Below are 24022 nucleotides of genomic sequence, written 5' to 3'. Positions count from 1 at the left end.
TGAAGGATTTTACATAAACTTGAAATTTGAATTTTAGCTCTCATTTCTTGGTACTTAGAGGACTGAATTCAGACTAGACAGGCAAAGGGGATCATCCTCGTCATCACAGATGGCAAGCAGAGTTATGAAGGGGAAAATTTCCAAATGTTCATATGTATCCAGACATTTAAATGTATTCACAAAGTAGCAGTACATGAGGTAGTTTAACAAGGAGGGGGGCAAACATTTCTATTCTGAGAGGATTTTCAGTCAGAACTTTCTTGCATTTTAATATTTTTTTACTTATTTGCCAAATTCCTTCTGCATTTCTAAACAATGTGGATCCACAGATTTTGCAGGTGAGCCCTTTCAGCCCTACAAAGGTCTAACATCTTGACCATCTATTGTTTCTATCATCTATCTGTTGTGAATAATATTTTATTGACAGTCTGAAAGTCTATTAAGCTTTCTCAAATACTATGACAAGCTTGACTGTTTTTATTCTTGTAGTACCATCATCTTTTAATTCCTGCAAAATGTTTATATAATATTATGATGAAGAATTCTGGACAAATACTGGATATGGAGCTTTTTTATATATATAATTACATAGATTCAGTAGATAACAAAGTTCTAGTCCTTGCCAGAAATTAAGTACTGGTATTGCAACAAGGTTTCTTCTGCTAAAATTAAAAATTAACAATTAAAAAACCCCACCAACAACCAAAATCAACTCCAACTCCCTCAAAAAAAAAAAACAAAAAACAAACAAACAAACAAAAAGAAAACCCAAAAAAACCATAAGGGACATCTACCAACTGATCCTCCACAATTACCTTTTATAAGATAAATAATCAAAAGCGGATCCTATATTTTTAATTTTCCATCTTGTTCTCCTTGACAGTAGAGTTAAGTTCTAACAATACAGCTGAGATTCAGAAAAAAATACAATTTGGACCTGCTAGAAAAAATCAGAATGTATGCAGAGATCCTATTTGGATCAGGATATTGGCTGCAGGATCTGAATTTGGGGCAAGCTTCTTGAAAAGCTCACTGTTTTGAATGAGAGTTCATCTTTACTTAAAAGCATTGAGGAATATGCAGTCTTTAAAGTGCACCAATTCACTGTGCTCTCAAGTATGGCAGACATAAAATGGGACACCCTGAAGGTATAAATCAAGAGCTATATGTCCCCACTGAAAAAGAAACAAACAAAAACCACCACTAAAAACCTTTCACAGCAGCCATCCCGAACAAGCATTTTTGGAGGCATAAAACTTTATCTATAGTTATATCTATCTATATATACAGGAAACCTATAAAACCTAGTTATGCTCTTAAAAATGAAACAATCAGCTAGACTAGAATACAGAATGATCACCATAGCATGATATGTTATCTTACCCCTTTTAATTATATGAATAGAAGAAGACAGATGATTCCATGTTAATTACACCATATTATATTGCTGTTCTTGAAATCAAGTGACCTGTACTTTGCAATCAAAACTGCTTGCACTATAGCAAGCACAGAACAATACTTTACATTGAAATTCGAACATTCAATCCAATTTTAATTTTCAGAAGTTAAATAACTAAATTGGATTTTTCTCCACAGCATCATTGTGATATTAGACATACAGTACACAATATTTAGAACACAAGTAAGCTATGGCAAAAGTTTTTTGGAATTAGCATATCATGGTAATTCCTTCTGCAATCTCCGCAGAATGCATGGCTCATGTACTTTTTGACTGCATAACTTCCAAGGTATATTAGTTTGCATTGGGATAATGGAATATATTAATACAGGCAAATTATATATTGTCAGTATTTACTGACATGTAACAATTTTAGCTTTTATGTAGCATACCTGCACACCACAATTTTTATATGTATATTAAAATTCCACACTATGTATGATTTACAACAAATAAATTTTGCTTATAATGTCAAAATTTGTCCACAGCAAGCCTAGCCACCCATGTAATTATATTTTAATATATATTTGAGATTTTAATTAATTAAAAACGTCTTTTATTCTTTTGAGATTCAAAGTTCTCTGAATTTTTTTTATTTATCTTTTAAACAAAAATGTGAAAATACCGAACAAACGAAAAAGCACAGGACTTTGGCAAGTAGGCTAGTTCAGCATACTAATTTTTAGCCCTTGCATAAGGAAATACTACTAAACTCAGCAAGATCCATACCATAGATATTTTAACTTACAGAGAACGTGGTCAGCAAGTATTTCATAAATTAAAAAGAAGAAGAAATCTTATATCACACGATGTCTATTTCCACTTATATGACAATAACAAAAATATAACTTCATTTTACAAAATCAAAAAAACAACTAATGCAAAATCTAGCTATGGCCAGATCATTTAACCTATTTTATTTTTCATATGCAGTTCTTACCTGTTTCAGGATCACTGAAATCTGGTAATGTAATTGTATTGAGCTGTCGTCTATCAGCAATAGCTCTGTCTAACAAGCTGCTCCCACGTCCAGAATCACTGTAATGAAGTACAGAAATTGTAAGCTATTAAAATACAAAATTATATACTGATATACAAGTTGCTTGCTGCCCTACTCCCACAAAGGTTCTTGCTATAAAAGTTACTGCTATGACCAAATTTAGTACCAAGCACCACTAACCACTCACAGTGCATTAAGCCAGTTGCATTAAAACAGAATTAAGCTGAGCAAAATTAAATCCTTTTTTACTTCAGCAATTCTGTTTTCATAATTAATACAACCAAAAAGAGAATAGTGGCTTTTATTTTAATTCATAACTAACAGCTCTACAGAAAGAATCTATTGTACCTTGAATATTTATATGATATGGGGTACAGGTTTCACAGAAAGACAAGAGGGCAGGTATAATTTTGAAAATCCACACTTTCTCCAGAGTGAATAGAAACACTAAAGCCAGGACATCTAATTTTAGGTAAAGATGTTATAAAGGGCTAGTTTAATTTTGTATTTTCAGGTTTTCTTAATATATGCACATATACATATTAACTGCCTAATGTTCAACTTGACTCTAACAGCATAGCAGAAACATTTTGAACACTTCTAACATCTCAGGAGCATAAGCAATAGCAGCGATTTTTACTGATTGCACCTGTGGACAAATGCACTTAACTTCTACTTCAGCACTAAATCAGTATCTGCCACTCAGGCTTCTTGTAGATATGCTTGCTGGAAAACTTACTGCTCCTAGAACTACTATTAAAAATTCAGCAGAAGAACAGGGACTGAAGAACAAAGTGTTTTTTCTCCTTCAGATGGGGCAAGCATTGAGACACATTGTCAGCAACATGAAAGGAAGCACATATGGGCATTCCTTCTTTAACATTCTATGGTTAATACAGTAATTTCATTTTTAGGATTGTTAAGTCTAGTACTATTCATTATCAACAAATATTTTCTTTAAAATCTCACTGAAAAACCAAACCACCCCACAAACTTAAAAGTAATTAAGCTTTAAAGCAGTTGAACTGTTAGCCCAACTTAGCAGAGTGCAATCTTTTGTCTGATTCTCCCTGAAGAGAAAGAACTGTATGAAATTCCTAGTTTAAAGTAAAGCATGAGAAACTGTAATTTAAACTGCAAGTCTGGAATTCAGCACATTTCTCCATTTGCCTTAATTTTACAACTGTCTCCTTCTGAATTTGGATTGAATGAAGGGCAAGTCTCTCAACAGTTCTTAATAGTTGCAAAAGTCAGTGAAACAACAATCCCTCTTTTTAGAGCTGTTACTAAATGATAGAATTAAAATTTTGCATTACCCTGACATTATAGCATTATTTCCTTACAAAATGACATAATTACAGAAATCCACAGGAAACAGAGGGGAACTTTCTGGGCCATGCACTATCAGCTATGGTTGTTACATCACTTGGTGTCATTTTTCTGTGGTAATTACTTCCTCAATCCACATGCAACCACATGCCAAATGTTGCTGACAAGTAGAGCCAGACCTACTGTCAATATCTTCTAAGGACAGCACTGTGGTTTGTTCCTTTTTCAAATGCAAACCATAAAGTGGAAAAGAATTCAACTATTTTCTAATGCATTTTAAGCAGTAGGCTAAAGGCAAACACTTAAAACCTCCAAGCCTTGCACCACAAAATAATGTTAAAATTCATATTAACTATCTCATGAGAAAAAAGTCTGCATGCCAATTAAAGACAAAAGTTCTATATTGACTGAACAAAGGTAATTCACAGTACTGCATTTAGCCCTTTTTAAAGTATGTCTAGGTATTTGGGATTTATTTTTATTATTAAAATATTATTAAGGACACTGAACCCATGTTCCCACTAAATCTGATTCACAGCAGAAGAAATATTTAATATAAACGACAGCTTATCCAAAAAGTAAATTCTTATCTCATTGGGAAAATGATACACCAAATTAATTTTCAGTCTAAATCATAATAGAAACATGTTTCAAATAAGAATAAAAGATATTTAAATCTTTGAAGAACAACATTATAAAAAGGTTTCAAAATATTAAAAGACCTTTTATTACTGGCTTAAAGAACATTTTTTAAAAAGGCTCCCATTATTTCCAGTGGGAGACATAATTTTCAAATGGTGCTTTGCAACAAAATGAAGTCTGTATTAAAACTACAAAGGTTGAAAAATTAAAGTTTTCACAACAATCCTACACATCATTCTTCAGTATAAGAGGAGTGCAGCTAGGTGAACAGAACTTCCCAGTCACATTTCAGGTCTCAGTAATAACTGATACCCCTGGATAAGAGTTGGATGGATCTGGATTACCATGATACAACATGTAGGTACATTACATTTCACACAGAGCAGCCAAAGGAAGACTACAACTCAGTATCCTTATTCACTGCTTGATGTAACTCTGAATGTGTCATTTGGGAAACCTGTCTCCTTCCATCATGACACTTATCCACAGTTCCTGCTCATTCCATTCTGAATTTGATTTTAATGCACTATCATAACTTCAAGAAAGGACTTAGATGTCAAGATTAAAAAAATCAGTATGAAAAAAACAATCAGATGAAAATAGTCCTCACTGATTTTTCCACTTAGATGTTCTTGAAGGAGAATGGTGCCAAGGAGAGTTATCAACCACTGCTGTTTGAAGCTGACACAGCCAAGAGTAAGTTTTCACAGTCACTGCTGATGTCTGAAGGAGGCATTACTTAAAGTGTGTTTAACATGGCACAGTAGCTCTTAGCACAAGAACAAGAACAACACAGGAATGACAAGTTATGATTAGAGCCCTGATATGTGTAAAGGATATAACAGCAGAGATGGAAGGTGAAAAGTTGTGTTGGAGTACATGCAAAGCCAGTCTGAAATTAGGCCTGCACAGAAACTGTAGCTATTCTGCAAAGTGTAGCATTCTGATACTAAACTCTTAACCCTGCCTGCCCACACACACAACCAGCTAACTAAAATACAGCACCACCCACTAGGTTAGAAGAGAAATTTTCTCCCTGGCCCCTACTCCTCACTCAGTCACTTTGAATTGAAAAGATTCAGCTCAAACCTTTCTGGTTGCTGACATACTTGCTTTCTGTAACCTGAGTGATGCTCCCTGCTCCACAAGGCACAGTCAGGGACTCTCAATAAGCTGTGACTGACTCAGGTGACCTCCCAGGCTCTTCCTGCCACACCCTCCAAACTCTGATGCTCTGAATGCTCACTAGCTCCCTAAGCAGAGAAGCAGTTTTCCCTCTTCTGCCATTAGGTAAACTCTCTCAATCTTCTTAAAGAGATGCATGTGTTTAAATGACTGGAATCAAAGTACAGGAAAAACTGCATGTCCATCATACTGCTACACAGGCATCTAATGCCACCTAGTACAAAGCTCTTCTGCTGTAGCATCTCTTCTCCAGAGGCTGTCAACCCTTCAAACAACCAGAGAGCAGGAAATTCTGCTTGTCTCCTTCTCCAGGTATTTGATAAACATACTGAATAGTACCAGCAAGGATTTCTGCTAAGTCACCTTCTCATTTGTTTCACAGCTTATCTAAACATAAATGGCAAAGGACCTTCACAAAAGCATTTTGGAAACCCAAACAGGACTATAACAACTTATATTTATATACATGTTAATGCCTTTGAAGAACCTAAATAGGTTCATAAGCAAGACCTCTGTTTAAAAAACCAGCCACGCTGACTATGCAAGGACATGATTTCCATCCATGTGATCCCTGATGCTTCTGTGCTTCTAATTAATGTCTTGTCCTCCTTCATATTATTCAGTGAAAACCCTTGAACTAAATTCCTACTAGAGCAATCTCTCCACTAGCCAATATATAAGACTAAAACCCTGATCAGGAAACAAAACAAGACCATACCAGTACACCGAGAATTGGGTAACTCATTCAAGTTACCCAATCTGTGTAACCAGTCTTTATCACTGCAGAATTTAGGAGCTTTGGCATTTACTTCATAGAACCCTGGGTAGCTCCACACAACCATCAACTGGTGTCTCTGAACATCAGTCTCTAGACTTCCAGAAGATTAGTTCGTTTATATGAAGTACCAAAACAAGTAAATGCAGGACTTCTGACCTAATATTGCCCTGAGAAGCTACTAAGAAAGGTAGTGAGCACTCTACAGCATCTCACCTTGGGTTAGTTAGATTGTAGCAGGATTTCCAAATCTGGAGCATGTGTTTACAGGTAAGGAGTGCTTCATCTGGGCCTCTGCACAGGGACTCCAATTTGACTTTTGTAAACAGTAATCTAGTGAAAAAGAAAAAGAAGTTAAAAGATATTCTAATTCAAGAAAAACAAAACTAAACTTCAAATACAGTAATAATTAAAGTGTAATGATGTAATTGCAATAAATATCTAATGCCATCAAAGTAACAGTGCTTTTTACAAGATGCTGTTTTCAACTGGGCAGAAGTAATAGTTGAAAGGATTTTTATTTTAATTTTTAAAAAAAGTTGTAAGACAATGTAGCTTATTGAAATTAACAGTACAAGATTCCACAGGCTGTATCAAGTTGTAGGTTCTCCACCAAGATTAAACTAGACACCTTCCTTGTTATTTAAAGAATATAAATACAATGTGACAATAAAGGAGCTCATCCATTGGTAGGCTCATTTTAGGAATCACAGCACCTAGGAACAGATAATACACTAGAAAAATACTAATTTAAAAGCAATTTTTAGCAAAATCACAGATTAAAGAGCACAAAGCAGGAGGAGAGCATGCATATAAAACTGTTAGCCTACTTTCTGTTTTAAAACCCAGGTGTACTTTGGCATTTTATTCCACTGCAACCTTAATCATACTAAGTGAAAAATTTATATGATTGCTCATATGGTTTGTGTGGGAAGACTGAGAAGGGTGTAGAGGGGGGGGGAATGTGTGAAAGCTCAGAAGTTTCTTATCCCAAATACAAACTTGAAGGCTGCTAATAGTAACTGAAAAGTGCAGAGAGTTTTCTCAAGAATAAGAAATTACATCAAGTTATAGTAGTTAAATCTTCAGCATTGCACTGAACATCCTTGGCAGAAACTACCCAGCATGTAAATCCAAAAATGAATCACACAACCTTAAGTGTACAATGTGTGCATTGTGGGACTGGGGAAGAAACCAAAGGCAGTTTGCTGTGTTAGTTTAAGAAAATGAGCACCTGCCAGGTACATAAGGTCATATGAAGTCTCACTTGATATTTTGTAAGAATCTAGAGCAGTGTAATCACTCTGTAATGTAGAGCAGTTATACTAGCTTAGCTTCCTTCCTATCAGTAAATTGGATTTGAGTATAAAGGGAATTATATAGATAATTTAAAGTTGTATTTCATTTGGCAGAGATGTCCTCTCTAGATATTCATTTAACAGTGACTGTATCACTGAGAGAAAAACATGTCCAGGTCTGTCCATCATTTCACTGAAGAGAAAAGGAAATATGACACATCCTCCTTCCTTCACACTCCCCTCAACTAGTCTATCCTTAACACATGCACATGCAAGCCTCACGCAAAGAGCAAGACCTAGGCATCAGAATCTGAAACCAAAATCACAGGAATATGTCTCATACAATCCCTTTCCTGCTCCTCTGTAAAATAGTACATCTGACAGTTTGAAGAGCCTATAGAAGCTCAGTTTCTTAAAATTTCTGACCATAAAGCATTTTACAAAAGTTATGGAACATAATCAATTCAGAAGCACTGAATTTGAAAGTCATTCTAGAGTCAATAATCATAATATATACCTTATTATGTACAGTTTACAGAGAGACTGAATTTCCATTAACAGTATTCAAGCATTTAAGAGTTTTAGGGATTTTTTAGCAGAGGGAAGGCACAGGGTCAGCAAAATGCTAAGATTCAACAATCAAAATTTAAAAGGAAGAACGGAGCAGGAGATAGAAAGGGAGGGGATTTGGTTATTAAGAAATTACTTAAAAACATATGTACAACATAATAGGAATCAGTGCAACAAAAATGTTGGAACCTGGGCTACTAGTGTAGGATTCAATGTCAAGACACCAGAAGACAAATATATTTGTAAGAATGAAAGCAACATATCAGTTTGGTGCTTTTGGATGCTCTTAGTACATATTGCAACATCATTCCTATTTCTTGGCCATTATGGCAGTCAACAGGACAGGGTGTTCACATCTTTTCCAAAACACAAACAAAAACCAAAGTATATGACTGAAAAATATTCACAAGTCTAATAAAGAAAGGCTAGGACATTGTATCTAATAAATAAAGTACACTGGTGTAGGATTATCCACACAATAGCAAAAATAATCTTCTAAGTAGAGAAGGTTGCATTTATAAAGCCACATAGAGCAGCTTCCCTGGATCCAATTAATATTTAATGAATCTTAGAAGAACTAAGTCACCTCAGAAAACTGAAACATGATGTTGTTAATAAAATGAAAACCTGCCAACTATGCATATTTCATAAATGGGGGAAGGAAGGGAAGAGGGAGGCAAAAGAAAGGAGGAACACCATGTGACAAAGAGGTCTCATATTACCTTAATTTTATCAAGTTCCCTTAGAACATGGCTGGAGGTATACGCTCAGGGACAAGTATTACCAGGAAGGTTTTAGAAACCAAGAGGTAGGTTATCTGAAAAAAGATTTTCTGAAAGGTCAACTTCAAGCATCTGTGAAAACAGCTTTTCTGGGATACAGCCTGCATTACAGACAGAGAGAATTTTAAACCTTACAAGAAGTTTTGATACACTACTAAAATTATGAAGAATAGATAAAAACTACCAAGTGATATGTAGAGGAAATTTAAACTGTATATTTTATGAACATCATTAATTATTTGTGTCTGACAGTCAGAAGTTTAAATTACTGGCACATGGTGCCAGAGTACCCTTGACATGGTGGAACAGCACTCTGTTAGGAATAGAAGTACTGAAGAAAAATAAATGAAGAGCAGAACAATGTGTGTCAGAGATGTACAGTAAATACAACAGATAAGAACAGAAATCTGTTTGGGTCAAATCCTTTGGGGAAGGGAAATAGGTAAAACAGGTTCTTTCAAAGACAGACTAATAGGGCATTTGTTCCAGCAACAGTGTTTTCTATGGATGCAGATCTTTAACATCGCTAAAAATAAAGTGAATTGTATCATTTTAGGGGACTAATTACTCAGACACAAAATGAAGAACAAATCAAACTCTTAAGTACAACTTAGTTATTCTTGGAGCTAATAGCTGATAAATTTATGAAATAGCTACTGAAGCAGCAAATGACTCCATTACTTGAAGACTGTTATCACTAACTAATGAGGACATTATAAAACAGCTGCTCATAACCTAATCCATATATTACTGGATTTTTATTTAAATAAAAAATGAAAAATTCCAAACAGGTTTATAATTAGGTCTTTGAATGTCAGTGACAAATAACTTGATAGCAAAGGTTAGCAAAGACATCCAAGATGCAGCAGAAGCCTGGTGTTTAACAGAAGGATGCTCAAACATTTAAGGATCTGTGTCTCAAGTTGAATGGGTAAAACTCCATGTGTGACAAGCCAATCATTGAGAAGATGTGTAACTAAGACATCAGAAATGTGCAGAGATCCTATCAAGAACAGCAGGGGACAGGCAGGGGACAAAAGAGCACCACCAAAAGCTGCATCTTATGTACATTAGTAAAAAGCAAAGCTAAACTACACTTGAACACATTATTATACACTAAAATTATAGTCTTTTAAGGCTTTTCTGCATCGAAGTGGGAAAAAAGGGAAAATGTGCTTATTAAATGGGGATAAAAATTAAGAATATTCAGGAATGAACCCCCAACCTTCACCATAATCTTTACCTATGTTGTCTGAGATATGAAAACTACAACAAATGGAGAATAGGAACACTTTAAGAATCATTAAAGTTAAGGCAGTCAAAAATAATCCATTTCTCAGAATTATGGAAACAATGATGCATAGGATTGTCCTTTCTAAAGTAAAAGTTCAAAGAAAATATCACTTCTGGAATGAGTGGGGAACAGCATCTATATTACCAATGATTTTGTCAGGAGGGAAGGAGCATTAAACAACCTGTGTAGCCATTATTCCAAACCAGAGCTGCCTAACAGCTGGGCTCATTGAGGTAAGACAGCTGTGAAGAGGCCAGATGCAATTCAGGGACTACTCATTGGAACAGAAGGAGAAAGACACAGTGGCATTCTACAACGTCCCAGTGAGACCACACCTGGAATACTTTATGGTAATTCTCATTGTAACAGCTAAAAAACCCACACACTTGAGGAATTTCCAATTGGAGCAGCTGCACAGAAAGGCTGTAATGGTGATCCATTTACTGGAAACTACAGAGTACAAAAAATACTTCATTGAGTTAGTATAGCAGAAAAAAAAAAGCCAAGAAGTACAAATTCTTTCTGATGAGACAAGCAGCAGGAAGAGAAAAAGAACAATTTACCTAGAGGAAATTGTTTCCACAAAAACAAGTATATATATCTAAAGGCCATTCAGACTATTAAAACACTAAGGGTGGGAATTAGGTCTCCTAACTACCTACTAATTTTGTTCTACAACCTAATTTATAATTAGGTTGTAGAAAAGACTGCTTCCTCACAGTTTGTTTTGTTTTCTCCACAGAAGAGGTGGTGCAAATAACCTAACTTCTTAAAATACAACTGGTAAGTTCATGAAAAGTATTACAGATAGGACCACTATAATAATGGGGCCTTGTGCCATCTAAGGTTCTTGCTACTGCTTTATTTCCTAATCAGTGCAAACTAATCTATTAACTCATGATCTGAAGCTTTCTTTACCAGCCAACCGCTGTAATTTGTTGCAAAGAACTTATGAATCTCCAAAATGCAATTGTTGTCCTAATTCTCATCCAGCCTGTTTCACTTTTTGAAGATGCTGCAACCATCAGTTTTCTTCCATAGCAGCTCTCTTACAATGTCAGGAGATCAAGAGGAGTTAATTGGTCCAATACTGGCTTAAGCTATTGAAGGTATTTCTAATCTGTTGAATGAAGCAAAAAATTGAACTGTGGAAGACTGAGCTCTGCTATGTGACAAGTAACACTACTAATACTGAGAACTCTTAGTTATTGCAGTGAACAGATACTGCTCACCTCAAGCATCATTTTAAAACCAGGTATTTTGCTTTTGGAATCAAGTCAGCAATTTCCACAAGTTGCTGTGCACTGCAAGAGCACAATGGCTTGGCTCAGCCATAGTTGGATATCTGTATTTAATACTCTACTGCATGGGTGAGACCTGCCTTACATTCTGTGATCCTTTCTTCAAATCAAGCAACATGACACACTGTGATGCTTCCCCCAGACCTGCCTGCTACAGCCCTGTCACTCAATGCAGTAGTAATCAGGAATCTCCCTAAAGTCCCTCAGATTAAGCAACATCCTACAGGAGATTTACAGTTCCACCAGACTTCTTCTGAAGGGTTCATATCCCCATATCCTGATCAAAACTAATCAGAATGCTCTACTTGCAGTTAGTGTTGGAAGCAAATTTCATTATTATTCTCTTATTATGCAGATAATTACATTGTTCAGCACTTGAAGAAAATAAGGAAGAGCTGTACATAACACTTAAAAGTATGTGCATTGAAAATTATAGTGTAAACCACCAAAAGCCTTTCTGAGAAACCTAAGAGCCACTCTAGGAAAATAAAATTTAAAAGGATGCATCAAATCTGCTTGCTTAGAATGCAGGATTAAAAATACAACTTTTTTGGTTTATGTTTAACCTACTTGGAGTAAACTTACTAAGATTTAAGAGAATCTTTTAAAATAATTTAAGCGTTTTCTAAGAGTAACTTCAGCTAACAGTATTTTTTACATGAAAATCAATTATTTAAAATGTTAGGAAATAATTAATATACTGGCAGTCCCATAAATATGGGTCCAAGCAACAAAAACCCACACAACGTATCAAACAACAGCCTGATCTCCCAGAAAACCACATAAATTTCTACAATAGCTTAACTAGAATAATAAACTTTATATATAATCTATTCTGATATATAGCTTGTTACTTATGAGAGCATAAAAGAAAGGTGGCAAATACCAGTTCTGTGTGGAGTTATATAATACTTCTTTTTTTCACTTTTAAGTGCTTATTTGATATATCCCACAACTTCAAATCCTCAAATGCTAGAAGAATTCAAAAGAACTCGTTCTGGTTTTAAAACCAAGCACTATATTAAAAAAGCAAAGAACATCCCCCCCCCCCCCCAAAAAAAAAACCAACCTCCACAAAAACTATCAAACAAACAACCCCAGCCTCCATAAAAACCTTCACCAAGTCTAATCTTATGACTTGTAAAATCCTAGACTAACTAATTTGACAATAATTCTGCACTAAAAAAAAGCCACAAAAAGGATGATGCAGAATGTAACACTAAAGATACTGAACTCTGAAAAGAAACTATTTTTAAACAGGCAACATAGACTTCAGATTATCTGAATTTAAGGGAAAAAATAAATATGGTGATATAGAGCTTACATACACCTGCATAGTTCATAAAGTTTGTCATTTCTGTAACAAACTGTGATAGTGTCACTACTTGTGCAAATTAAAGCAGATTAACTATGAGACCCCACAGAATAATTGAAGTGGGAAAGCAGTACACAGAATGCACAAAATTAAGGTGGAACAAATATTATTCAAAATTGATTATTTACAAGAATATAAATCTATTGATCTTTCCAGATAAAATGTTAGCAAGTCACTCCTTCCACTCAACAATTACATTCATAGGAAAACTTCTGATGATTGACAGGAAACATAAGAAATGAGGAAGTAGGCAGGAAGCCAAACTAAACTGTTTCTTAATCAATCACCAAACCTTCTCCAACATCGACCACACAGATCCCAAGTACTGGGAAGCCCATATACACACAGAAACATGGATGAAGTAAAAATAGGCTGCTCAGATTGCTATTTGCTCTCAAAAAAGCATAAGAAGCAACAAAACCAGCCCTCAAGCCCCAAAATAACACAATTTTGTGAAAATCATGAATAGGTATATTTGGTATCCAGTGGATGGCCTTCCTTGCACCCCATTATTCCCCACATATTTGTTCCCAAAGCAGTCAGACCTGTGATTTTTGGTGCAGTGTATGTATACTGTATTCCACATTATGAACTCAATGTCCTTAGGAAAATGTAGATCTCTAAACTATAATGAAGATAGTTTCTGACTAAAGCCAGAACAAATTAGTTATACTTGAAAACTTTTTATTTGCCTGCCTTGAATTCCCTGCAGCAGCCAGCTCATGACCCAAACTGGGACTCTTTCAATCAAGTTTCAAACAATCTACAGCCTAGCAAACATAATTCAGGGGTAAGACCCTGAGGCCAATGACCAATTTGTTATATAAAGCAATATATACCTATCAACAGTGTCTTTTTTAATGGACCATTCAGTAAAAGTATATAACAACAACCAAAGGGGAAGAGGGATGGGGGAGCGAGATAGAAGAGCCGAGGATGAAAAGAAAAAACACAAGCAAATGATACTGTGTTTCATGACTTACAGAAAAATCATTCCTGAGAACTAATTCATTTAACTCCCAATATAAACAGGATCAAAACTGAATGAATTTGAAAATTCATGTTGTCAAATATTGACAAGAATGCATACACAAATCTGAAAGACATGATTCTGGCAAGCACAGAACATCACTACTTCTTGTCCAATCTTCTGTATCATCCTTTCCTCAAATAATTCCCAGTGCTGTATTTATCAAGGGAAAAACCCCCAAAAGCACAAGTCTTACCAGCATCACACACTGCAGTGCAACTACAACTGACCCTGGGAAAGCAGAATAGGGTAGTCTGTTTCCTTCAGTTGATAAATATCTTCCTGCCCCAGAAAACAGCAGTGTATATGTATAACCCAACACTGCCTGTACCAACCAGTTCTCTTCTATGCTCACCTGGACATCTCCAAGAAGGAAACAAGTTTTTTACCCAGTGAACTGAGAGGAATGTTAAAAGGCCCTGTGATTCTGGGAATTCTAATGTAGCTCAAAAGAGCCCTTGAGGGTCAGGAAGGAAAAGATTTAATAGTTTTCAGAGGAATGACATATTGGCCTGCTACTTCTGTGAAATATTCTTGGAAGAAAAAAAATTTCCATCACACTTCAAGAAATGTAAATGTTTAAACTGTGAACTAAGTCTTGAGTTGTCTTCAAACCTGTTACCATATGCCTTTCCTTTTTGAGTGTACTTAACATTAAAATAACATGCTTGCACTCCTCAAATAACCCATCTGCTGTTCCTTACTTCTGCTACTTTAAAAGCTTGTCAGCTGCTATCCATTGCAGTTCCAATTTTTAGCATAAAATTAGCAATTTACTATTTATTTTGCCTAATTACACTAATTGTAGGCATTATATTTGTATTTAAGTGCCCCAGCATTTGAAATATTAAGGGAACCTCAAACAGTTAAGATTAAGAAAACAATATCCCAAGTACTTCACTAAGAAACCTGATTCCATCTCCCTTGACTGAGAACCTACTCTTGACTAATTATGAATTAAAAACAGACAGAAGTGCTGTTTCAAGATTTCACATCATTCAATACACCACCAAGATATAAATTCCTTGTAACAATCAGATAAAAAAAAAAAAAGAGGTACTATAAATAAGGCTGCTGAGGTAATTGCACACGTACAGTACATATTGTACAACACAGACAAGCCCAATATGAACCAATGCACCGCAACCACCACTATCTTGCATCACCCTGAATACACCCTCAGACTGGAATGCACTCCTCTGGGACTACTTACACATTCAGAGTGGGAAATCAGTGGATTAACAGAAACAAAACTCAAGGAAAACCCAAGCAACTGAGACCTGAAGCCCTGCTCATAGCAGTTTAGGATATATTGTGGCTCCTTGCTGCCTAGTCTCGCATTCAGGGCAGCACGTCCTTGCTTCTGTTTCAGGAGGAGAAAGGGATCATCTCATTCAGCTTCCCACATAGTTTGATGGTTAAGACTCTGATTTGTGGGTTAAAATCCTGTCAAGCTGGAGAAGAACTGAACTTCATATTTCTACTACTGGGACAAGCTCTCTAATGAAAGGAGAAAACCCTTAACTTTCAATAACTTCAAACAAAGTAGCACCTGATTGGGATTACCTATTCAGGTTTATTAGTGCTGGCACCTTATTCCCACCCATCTCAGTATTGATACTGAGTACAATATTCATATTCTTCAGTATTTTAACCTGTTAGTAATCTTTTGTCTAGAGATCTTTTTGTCCCTAGATTAAAGCATGCTCGGATTGCAGGAGGCTTCGAAGATTACCAGCATTTAAAAGGAGATTGACTGTATTCACACAGCTGATTTCTTTATAAATAGAGTGGCTACAACCTAGCAATTTAAGCCTTAGAAGTTTGAAAAAACAGTGCTATAAATATTCAGCAAATAACTTCCCTTTTAGTATCTCTGAAAAAAAAAATACTACATATATATTTCACTTTTACAGGCTTCTTAGATTTTTGCCAATAGTTTTCCCAATACCTCTTCAGATCTCAGAGCAAAGAGCACATTTATGCTGCCAATATAATGAATATAGGAGGAATAATCAACTCTCTATTCAAAGAAAAAGTTATACCTTGCTACTAACGGCCATGGGTATTTGCTCATTCCTCCATTCCTTTAGATACTGATTGGACAGAATTATTTGGCTCTGAGGAATTTCCTTCTACTTATTGACCTAAGACGCCCAGGGCAAAATCATGATCTGATTGGCCAAGTCTCTAGCTTTATAGTGCAGGAAGGTTAATATTAATTGCAGATTCAAAGGTATGCTTGCTGTACGCTTCAAATATTGAACTCAAACTCCAGGAATGCACCAGGTTTTCAAATATCAAAAACTGACAGACAACATATTTACTAGCTGATTACAAAAGAAGAGTGCTGGAAAGTAGCCACTTCTCTTCATTATTCATGGTGTATCCTATGAGTTCCTTGCAACCTCTGGCATTTTACAAAGATGCAGTATTAAACTTGTGAAAATGTAGATTCTTTTTAAAGCAATGCAAAACAAAAAGAACATACAGCTGCGAAGAGAGCAAGAACAGCACTCAGTGCAGCAATGCAATGACAGCATACAGAGGTATGTAGATAGGAATAATGCTCAAGAAATGAGAGAAATAGGGAATAGCATAAATCACAAGCACTATGCTTTAATATTTCCAAATATAGAGATATATTACTCTGCAAAGCCATCACATTATCAATTTGCATAAAGCTGTGGTAAAGTTTCTAGACAGAAACACTGAGAATACCTAGAGAACTCTTGTAGTATTTAGCTTACTGGACTGCAGACATAACTGAAAGATAAATAATAAAGACACCTGAAGTGTTTACAAAAGCCAGTAAAGCACCACAGGTGAATAATGAAATGTTTCAGTGTATCTAAAAATTAGCAAGCTGTAGAGGAACACAAGAGGATCTCTTTCCAATCTACTAGGAAATACCATGAGATTATATTTTTTATAAAACACGGATTCAGCAATACACTAAGAGGTTGTGTTTTGTATTTTATATATATGCACGTACACGTTGTCAACCATTTCAAGAGCACTATACATAGTTTTCAAAAGCTGATAAATCCTTGCAAAAATAACCCAGTTACATGATAGAATCAATCCAAATTTATATTATTGACCAGATGTGCCTGTCTGGCTGTCAGTATCAATTGCAGAGAGCAGACAAGAAATCTCAATCATATTTTCGATTTCTCTGGGAAATTGACAGCACTAAAAACAAGACTCTGAAAGACTTTCTAGAGATACATTTAACTGTTTCACCTTGGATTCTTCAGCATTTGTTACTGCATCTGATGGTGATTCCTACTGTCAAGATATTCCTCTGAAATTCCCAGATCTGTAGCAGTACACTGTAATGCAGTACACTGTATCACCACAGAGTCCATATTACACAACAGGACCAACAATTTAGAACCACTGCTATGACCTGTATGATTAATATACATGCATACATAAATACAAAGATTTATGTACTGTAACAAACAACTCGGACAACATGTTTAACCAGAGCTGCAGTATAAACTACTCTGGAAAAGCCATGAACCACACTTGAAAAACCCATAAATACTTTCTGAATGCTCACAAGAGTATTTACTGAACGGACCCTTGTTCTCCCATTACAAGAGAGATTAATACAATAGGGAATTCTCTAATAACAATAGGGAATTCTGAAAGTATAGTCTCAGAAATACTTCTGGGCTATTAATACTGTGAGACACATGGCAGTTACAGCTACATTATTTACATTGCCACTAAGTGGCAGAAGATGAAACGAGAACAGACAGAAGATGACAGTCAAAGTGCTTTGAACATATTTGTCTTTAACAATAATAGGGTATAAAATTAGGAAGCTGATATTTCAATTGCCTCTCAAACCTTGACTTACTGACAAGTCCCTTGGTCCTGAGGGAAGCACAAACAGATTTGAAAGAGAAACTGCTACATAGCTCTGAAATTGTGAAACATGTATAGAAGCCTCTGATAAGAATGGAAACAAGTCACAGGTGTGTAGATAAACTAGGAAGTGAGATACAGCAAAAGGCAACAAAAGCCATTGCAGAGAACTGGCTGCAAGCCACAGAAGTTCTGACAAGAGGTGATATCAACAGAGGTCCTGGTCAGATTTGTGACAGAAAAGGCAACAGTACCTTATAGAGACAGTCAAATGGAGACACAAAATGTCAATGAACAGGAAGGGAAACCACGACAGTTTCTATTTTCAAATGAGTAATACTTAAAGAAATCATGTTTTGCTGGTAGGCTGATATAATAACAATTTATGATATAGGCTGGTCATTTAGAAGTTAAGAATGAGGTAATTTTAAAAAAATGTCCAAATAAGCATGTAGGATATGTGTAATATTATGGATTACAACCTTAGTGACAGCTGGTAAAGCACCAAAATAAAAGACTGGAAGTTAATGAGTTAATGGAAGCTGTCCCTGAGATATTTTCCTATAAAGAATTCTATTAGATTTTCATAAGAAAATAAAATTTTAAAAAACCAACCAACCAAAAAAAAAAAAAAAAACCTACAAAAAATACCTTACAAAATACAAAATCCAAATATATGTTAAGATGTACTTAACATGAAAAATAAACAGAAAGAATGACTTCTTTCTTAAACCACAGAACATTTAGCAAACATGCTTCTTCCCTGTTCACTTATGTAGTTGTCCATCAGCCAACTTCAGATGACTGTTATTATGTAACCAAATGAGGAGATTCTCTGCTTTATGAAGTATTTTACAAAATAGATTCCATACAATATCCACAGAGTTATCTGTACGATGGGATAAATTTATCCTAGCTGATAGTAAAGTCCTGTTTATCCTTCTTGCAATATTGCATAAATATAGAAGACACAAACATAGTACAAAGCATGCAACAGGGAGAATTTATTTACACAGATGGTGTAGAAAAAAAACAAAGTAAGATCAGCTATCCAGTTCTAACCTCCCTTCCAAAACAAACCCTTTATCACTGTTTAACAAGCCTTTAATAAGCAGACTTGCAATAAATGGGTGGGAAAGAAGACTGCTGGAAAAAAAATTAGACCCATCTTCAAATCCATCCCCTCTTGAAATGAAGGAGATGAGAATCCAGGAAAAATAAATACAAGAGAAAGTGTAGAAAGGAAAACATGACATTCACTCACATAAAATTTTCTGGATATTCACTCAAGGCCATATCAATGATATTCAAAGCATCATGGTAGTGTTTCTGGGCTGATAGCAAGAGTGCAAGGAGATGAAGAGAGTTGGCATCATCTCCTTGTAGCTGCAGAGCCTGACGAACATAACCCAAAGCTTCTGGTATCTGATTTTAAAAAAAGGCAGAAAAAGAAAGCACCACTATTAGAAGTATTGCCTTTTACTTGATTGACATCCATAAAATTTTCAAAATGCTCATTCAGGTAACATGTAGAATTCTATACACTCTGTAAGACACTACTCAGAAGTTTAAAATGGATGTGATGCTCTACAGTGAACACTGAAAATAAATTAATACATTAATCCTGGAAACTAAGATATAGTAAAATAATATAAGTATTATATATATTTATATATTATAATATATAAAATTAAATAATATATTAACCCTGGAAAGTAAGATATGTTTTTATAAAACAGTTACCTTCAGCCCCTTAAAATGTTCTCTTTCCAGTCCTGGCTGTATTTCTATATGATTTTGAAAATATATTAATTGCAATGCTTAACTGAAATGTACAGCAACAGTAACTTTTCTTTATGTAGAATTTCATTGTCTCCTCAGGGGCCTGTGTTTTTGTTCAAAGTAAGTACAGTAAGTGTTAAGACCAAGAAATTTAATTAAGCAACACAGGTATTTCGGAATTCAGAATGTACACAGTCATAGCCTGCTCCTCAAAAATCTTTTGTGCTAGTAAAGTGACAATCCATTCCACTCTAACATGACACAGTCCAAGTTCTGTGCTACTCATTAGCGATGAAAACTAGTCACTAGAGAATGAAAACAACTGTGCTCAAGGCTACTTTGTGAAATAAACATGACATAGAAAGAGATTTACCATGATATACAGAAAGCGGTTCCATATTATCCATATTCATCTGATGTATGGTAGAATGGCTTAAACATAACAGTTGTACAAGTTGCACTAAGGTCTGATCTCTTTACAGTGATAAAATATTTTCCAGTTTTCTTAAACACATTTTTGTAATTTTGTTCACAATAACCAAGCCTCACACAGGTATTCAGGATGGGCACAGATATTAGCAGGTATTCAAGATTTAAGCACTGTAAAGATCTTTAAAGACTAGATTAAAGAGCTCCCCTCCCTAGGATCTGAGGAGAGATTACATATAATAGTTAAAAACACCTTAAGAATTGACTTTTTTTCTCTCTGTCTAGCAACATAAATGCTGAAGTATCTGGAATGATTTCTGTCTTATTTCTGATCCTAGTGCTGGAAATATTGGCAGAATTCTGGAGAACTGCATAAGATTGAAGGTGTTTGGAGAGAGTATTTCAGGGTTTTTCCCATATATATGAATATGTGCACAAGGAAAATCAGGTTTTTATTGAAGAAATCTTCATCTCTATTCATCAACAGATACAAATTCTTATCTTTGTATGACAGCATGATGCTGCACTTTTAAAACATAACTAACCTGTCTGGAAATGGCAAGCTGCAGTGCCAAGTAAAATGCTGCCAAATGATCCGTTGGAGACAAACTGTGAGCCCTTAAAAACAAAGAAACAAAACAAAAAATGAATTTTCCCCCTGTTCAGACAGGTCAGACATATCCATAAATGCATATATATTCATTTATTCATATTCAGATCTCTTCACTACGTGTATACTCAAATTTTGATATAAGTGGTGTTCATTTCAGCAACTTTTCTTATGCTTCTCAATCATCATTGATTTAAAGGAAGCACTTTGGGACATGAAAAGTCATTTTTAATAGAAAATAATTATGTAATTTCTGCTTAAATCTTAAAATAAATCTTTAATACAAAATCCTTCTTCAAATAAATGATACTCCTAAACAAACACTAGATGTCATTACTTAGAGTATTTATAAGAAAAATTCATTAAATGAAGTTTTCTTACAGAAAAAAAGGGGAAAAAAATCCAAACATGAATTCCCCAGAACACCATGCCTTTAAAGAGATTAATTATATCAGCTCTTTTCCACCTTTTTAAAAAATATGTTTGTTATCTTCTTTTTAATATTTTGGTCAAATGCACACTCTGAGTCTTAATTTTACTATCCTACAGAAATTCTTCTTGTAATACACTCTACTACTTTCACCTGTAATACAATCTTCCTGCTGCAAGATAAGAGCTTTTTAGCAGGGGGATGCTTGAACATAAGGACAAAAAATATTATGGCTGTAGTAAATACAGCCATAAATATGATATGTAGTAAATACTGGGCAGGAAGCCTGGGACTATTTTTTTATTTACATTTGTTGCATTCTTTTAACAGAGTCTCATTTAGAACTCTACTGTGCAATAATCATCTTTGGAACATCTAGTGAGTCACTTCCGTTGGGAGGAAGCATCAAAACTGACCTTTAAACCACCAAAACCGCAGAGAACCTTCTGCTTCTGACCTGTGCATTTCTGCCTTCTCAAGTCCAAGCAGCTGTACAGATCCATTGGCTTAGTAACTACACCCAACATGCTTCAAAGAGGTTTAAATTTATTAAGGGGCAGCTCCATATTCTGTTAACTTCACCTGTAAATTGGAGACTAGATGCACAGGTAAAGCCTAACAGGGTCTAGGACCAGTCCTTTTTTTAAAGTCACAAAATAAGCAATACTAAACAAAACCAATAGATTTTTACTTAGAGAGTACTTCTTCAGTCACCCAAGCTTCATATAGTGAAAGAATGAAGCTATTACTAGCTATCTTCCATTTGGTGAGTTCTGTGAAACTTCAGTTCACACCAACTACAGGAAAAGCACTGAAAGTCTTCCAAAACTTAACAAAAAAAAAAAAAGTTAGTGAAACAAACACTCCCTCAATACTGCGTGAAGAGAGCAACAAGGACCTTCTTGAATGGCCACCAACACAAACTGGTAAGCCTGGAAATCTGATTCAGGCAAGAGTCCAAAATGTAACTGTATTTCTTCAGTACCTCGATATCTTCAGGAATTGGACCACTAGATAGGTGATTTTAAAAATCCACAAAAAAATTTATTGGAAAAAAAAAAGGCACATCAAAATACCGAGTCCAGTACAGGCTGCTTGCTTTATAAACTGGTAGAAGACAGAGAATTTAACTTCCATCTCCTGGAAAACTTATTTTGCAGATGTAGTAAGAGAAAGTAGGCATGGCTGGTGTGCTGGGTGAAAGACAACATAACACACAACCAAGCAACAACATTTGAACAGAGATTAAGAACAAGTAATTTTACAGTGATAAGAAGCTGAATATTGGCATGACCTGGCAATGTGCTTTTACCAGCCAGAAAGCCAGCCATGTGTTGGGCTGCATCAAAAGAAGTCTGACCACAGGGCAAGGGAGGTGATTCTCCCTTCTTCTCCACACTCATGAGACCCCACCTGGAGTGCTGTGTCCAGGTGTGGGGTCCCCAGCATAGGGATGATGTGGACCTGTCCGAGTGAGTCTACAGGAGGGCCACCAAAATGACCAGAGGGGTAAAGCACCTCTCCTTTAGAGACAAGCTGAGAGAGTTGGGATTGTTCAGCCTGGAGAACAGAATGCTCAGGAAGATGTTACAGCACCTTTGGGTACCTAAAGGGGTCCTACAGGAGAGCTGGAGAGGAGGTTTCTACAAAGGTACGTATGGATAGGAAGAGGGGTAGCGTCTTCAAACTGGAAGAGAGTAGGTTTAGATTAGATATTAGGAAGAAATTCTTCACTATGAGGATGGTGAGGCACCAGAACACATCCAGAGAAGTTGTGGATGCCCAATCCCTGGCAGTGTTCAAGGCCAGGCTGAAGGGGCCTTTGAGTCATCCAAAAAGTTGACTCTCAGAATTTTGAGAATCACTATTCTGAACTGGAGAATAGGGTCAGCAGACACTGAACTGAAACGGGTTAGCTTCACACTGTGATCCATTTCATCCCTTGCTGTTTCAAAGACCCCTCAAAAGAAAGCAATCCACTGTTAGTCTCAAAAAGTAGTGAATGCACAGAACTGGTGAAAAATGGTTAGCATACTATTTTTGAAACAGTGATGATTAAGTCAGTAGTGGTAAGAAGGATAAGTCAGGAACTGAGGTATAAACCAGGAGGTAGAAAGTTCAGTGTCAACATGGAGAAAATGCTGAAGTAGTAAAAAACCTAATTAAAACCACTAAGGAACAGAAGAGCAAAGGTATGTTAAAACATACTTACAATACAGAGGAATTGCTAAGACAAGACAGAAAAAAGGACCAACACATACCAGTCTCACTCTAAAGTTACCTGCAAAACACTTTTTCAACCCTATCCCCTCAGATAACAAAATCACCACCAAAAAGCCAGGGTTTCATTTTCACATTAATGCACAAACCTGTTTCCCTACCTTTAGGCTTATCTCACCAAAGAAGGATTTTCAAGGGTATATAAATATAAAAGACATATTTAGATGCTGCAGCACTTTTGCCAGCTTTGCCATCAAGTTTTTTTTCTTCTATAATTAGGGTAGAAATGTCCTCATTCACCTGTTAATTGTCATTTAATTTGCAGAGTCCACAAGAATGAACTACTGTCATCCCCAATGGCACTGCTTCCAGGTAACGCACTTGGAAGATGACATTTCCACTGCCATTGCCTACATTGTTACATTTCCAGAAAGAATTTTCATTTTCCCCTAGCTTACTACCTCAAAACCTGCACTACACCCCTCAGCCCCAGCAGTAGGGCCTCAATTATTGCTCTGCTTCTACAGAGATCATTGCAAGGCCCTCCTATACAATCTGATCAGTGGACAGCATTCTTAGAAACACTGTCTCATTGAACCATGACTCAAAACCTTACATTGTGTGGTTTTTCC

At 35.8% G+C, this 24022-nt stretch overlaps 1 protein-coding gene across 1 annotated transcript in view; it reads right to left on the bottom strand.

Annotated features, from left to right (window-relative positions):
- The window catches only part of TTC7B (tetratricopeptide repeat domain 7B), a 120621-nt gene that overhangs the window by 37505 nt on the left and 59094 nt on the right, over positions 1 to 24022 (bottom strand). Inside the window, exons 14-17 of the mRNA XM_053980870.1 lie at positions 20676 to 20748; positions 19184 to 19344; positions 6607 to 6723; positions 2400 to 2497 (exon numbers count right to left, since the gene is read on the bottom strand). Coding sequence (XP_053836845.1) covers positions 2400 to 2497; positions 6607 to 6723; positions 19184 to 19344; positions 20676 to 20748 — 449 coding nt within the window. The remainder of the gene's footprint in view (positions 1 to 2399; positions 2498 to 6606; positions 6724 to 19183; positions 19345 to 20675; positions 20749 to 24022) is intronic.

This window comes from Vidua macroura, chromosome 6 (genome assembly GCF_024509145.1).
Source record: "Vidua macroura isolate BioBank_ID:100142 chromosome 6, ASM2450914v1, whole genome shotgun sequence".
Taxonomy (NCBI): domain Eukaryota; kingdom Metazoa; phylum Chordata; class Aves; order Passeriformes; family Viduidae; genus Vidua; species Vidua macroura.
This window is presented reverse-complemented; position numbering and strand designations above follow the sequence as displayed.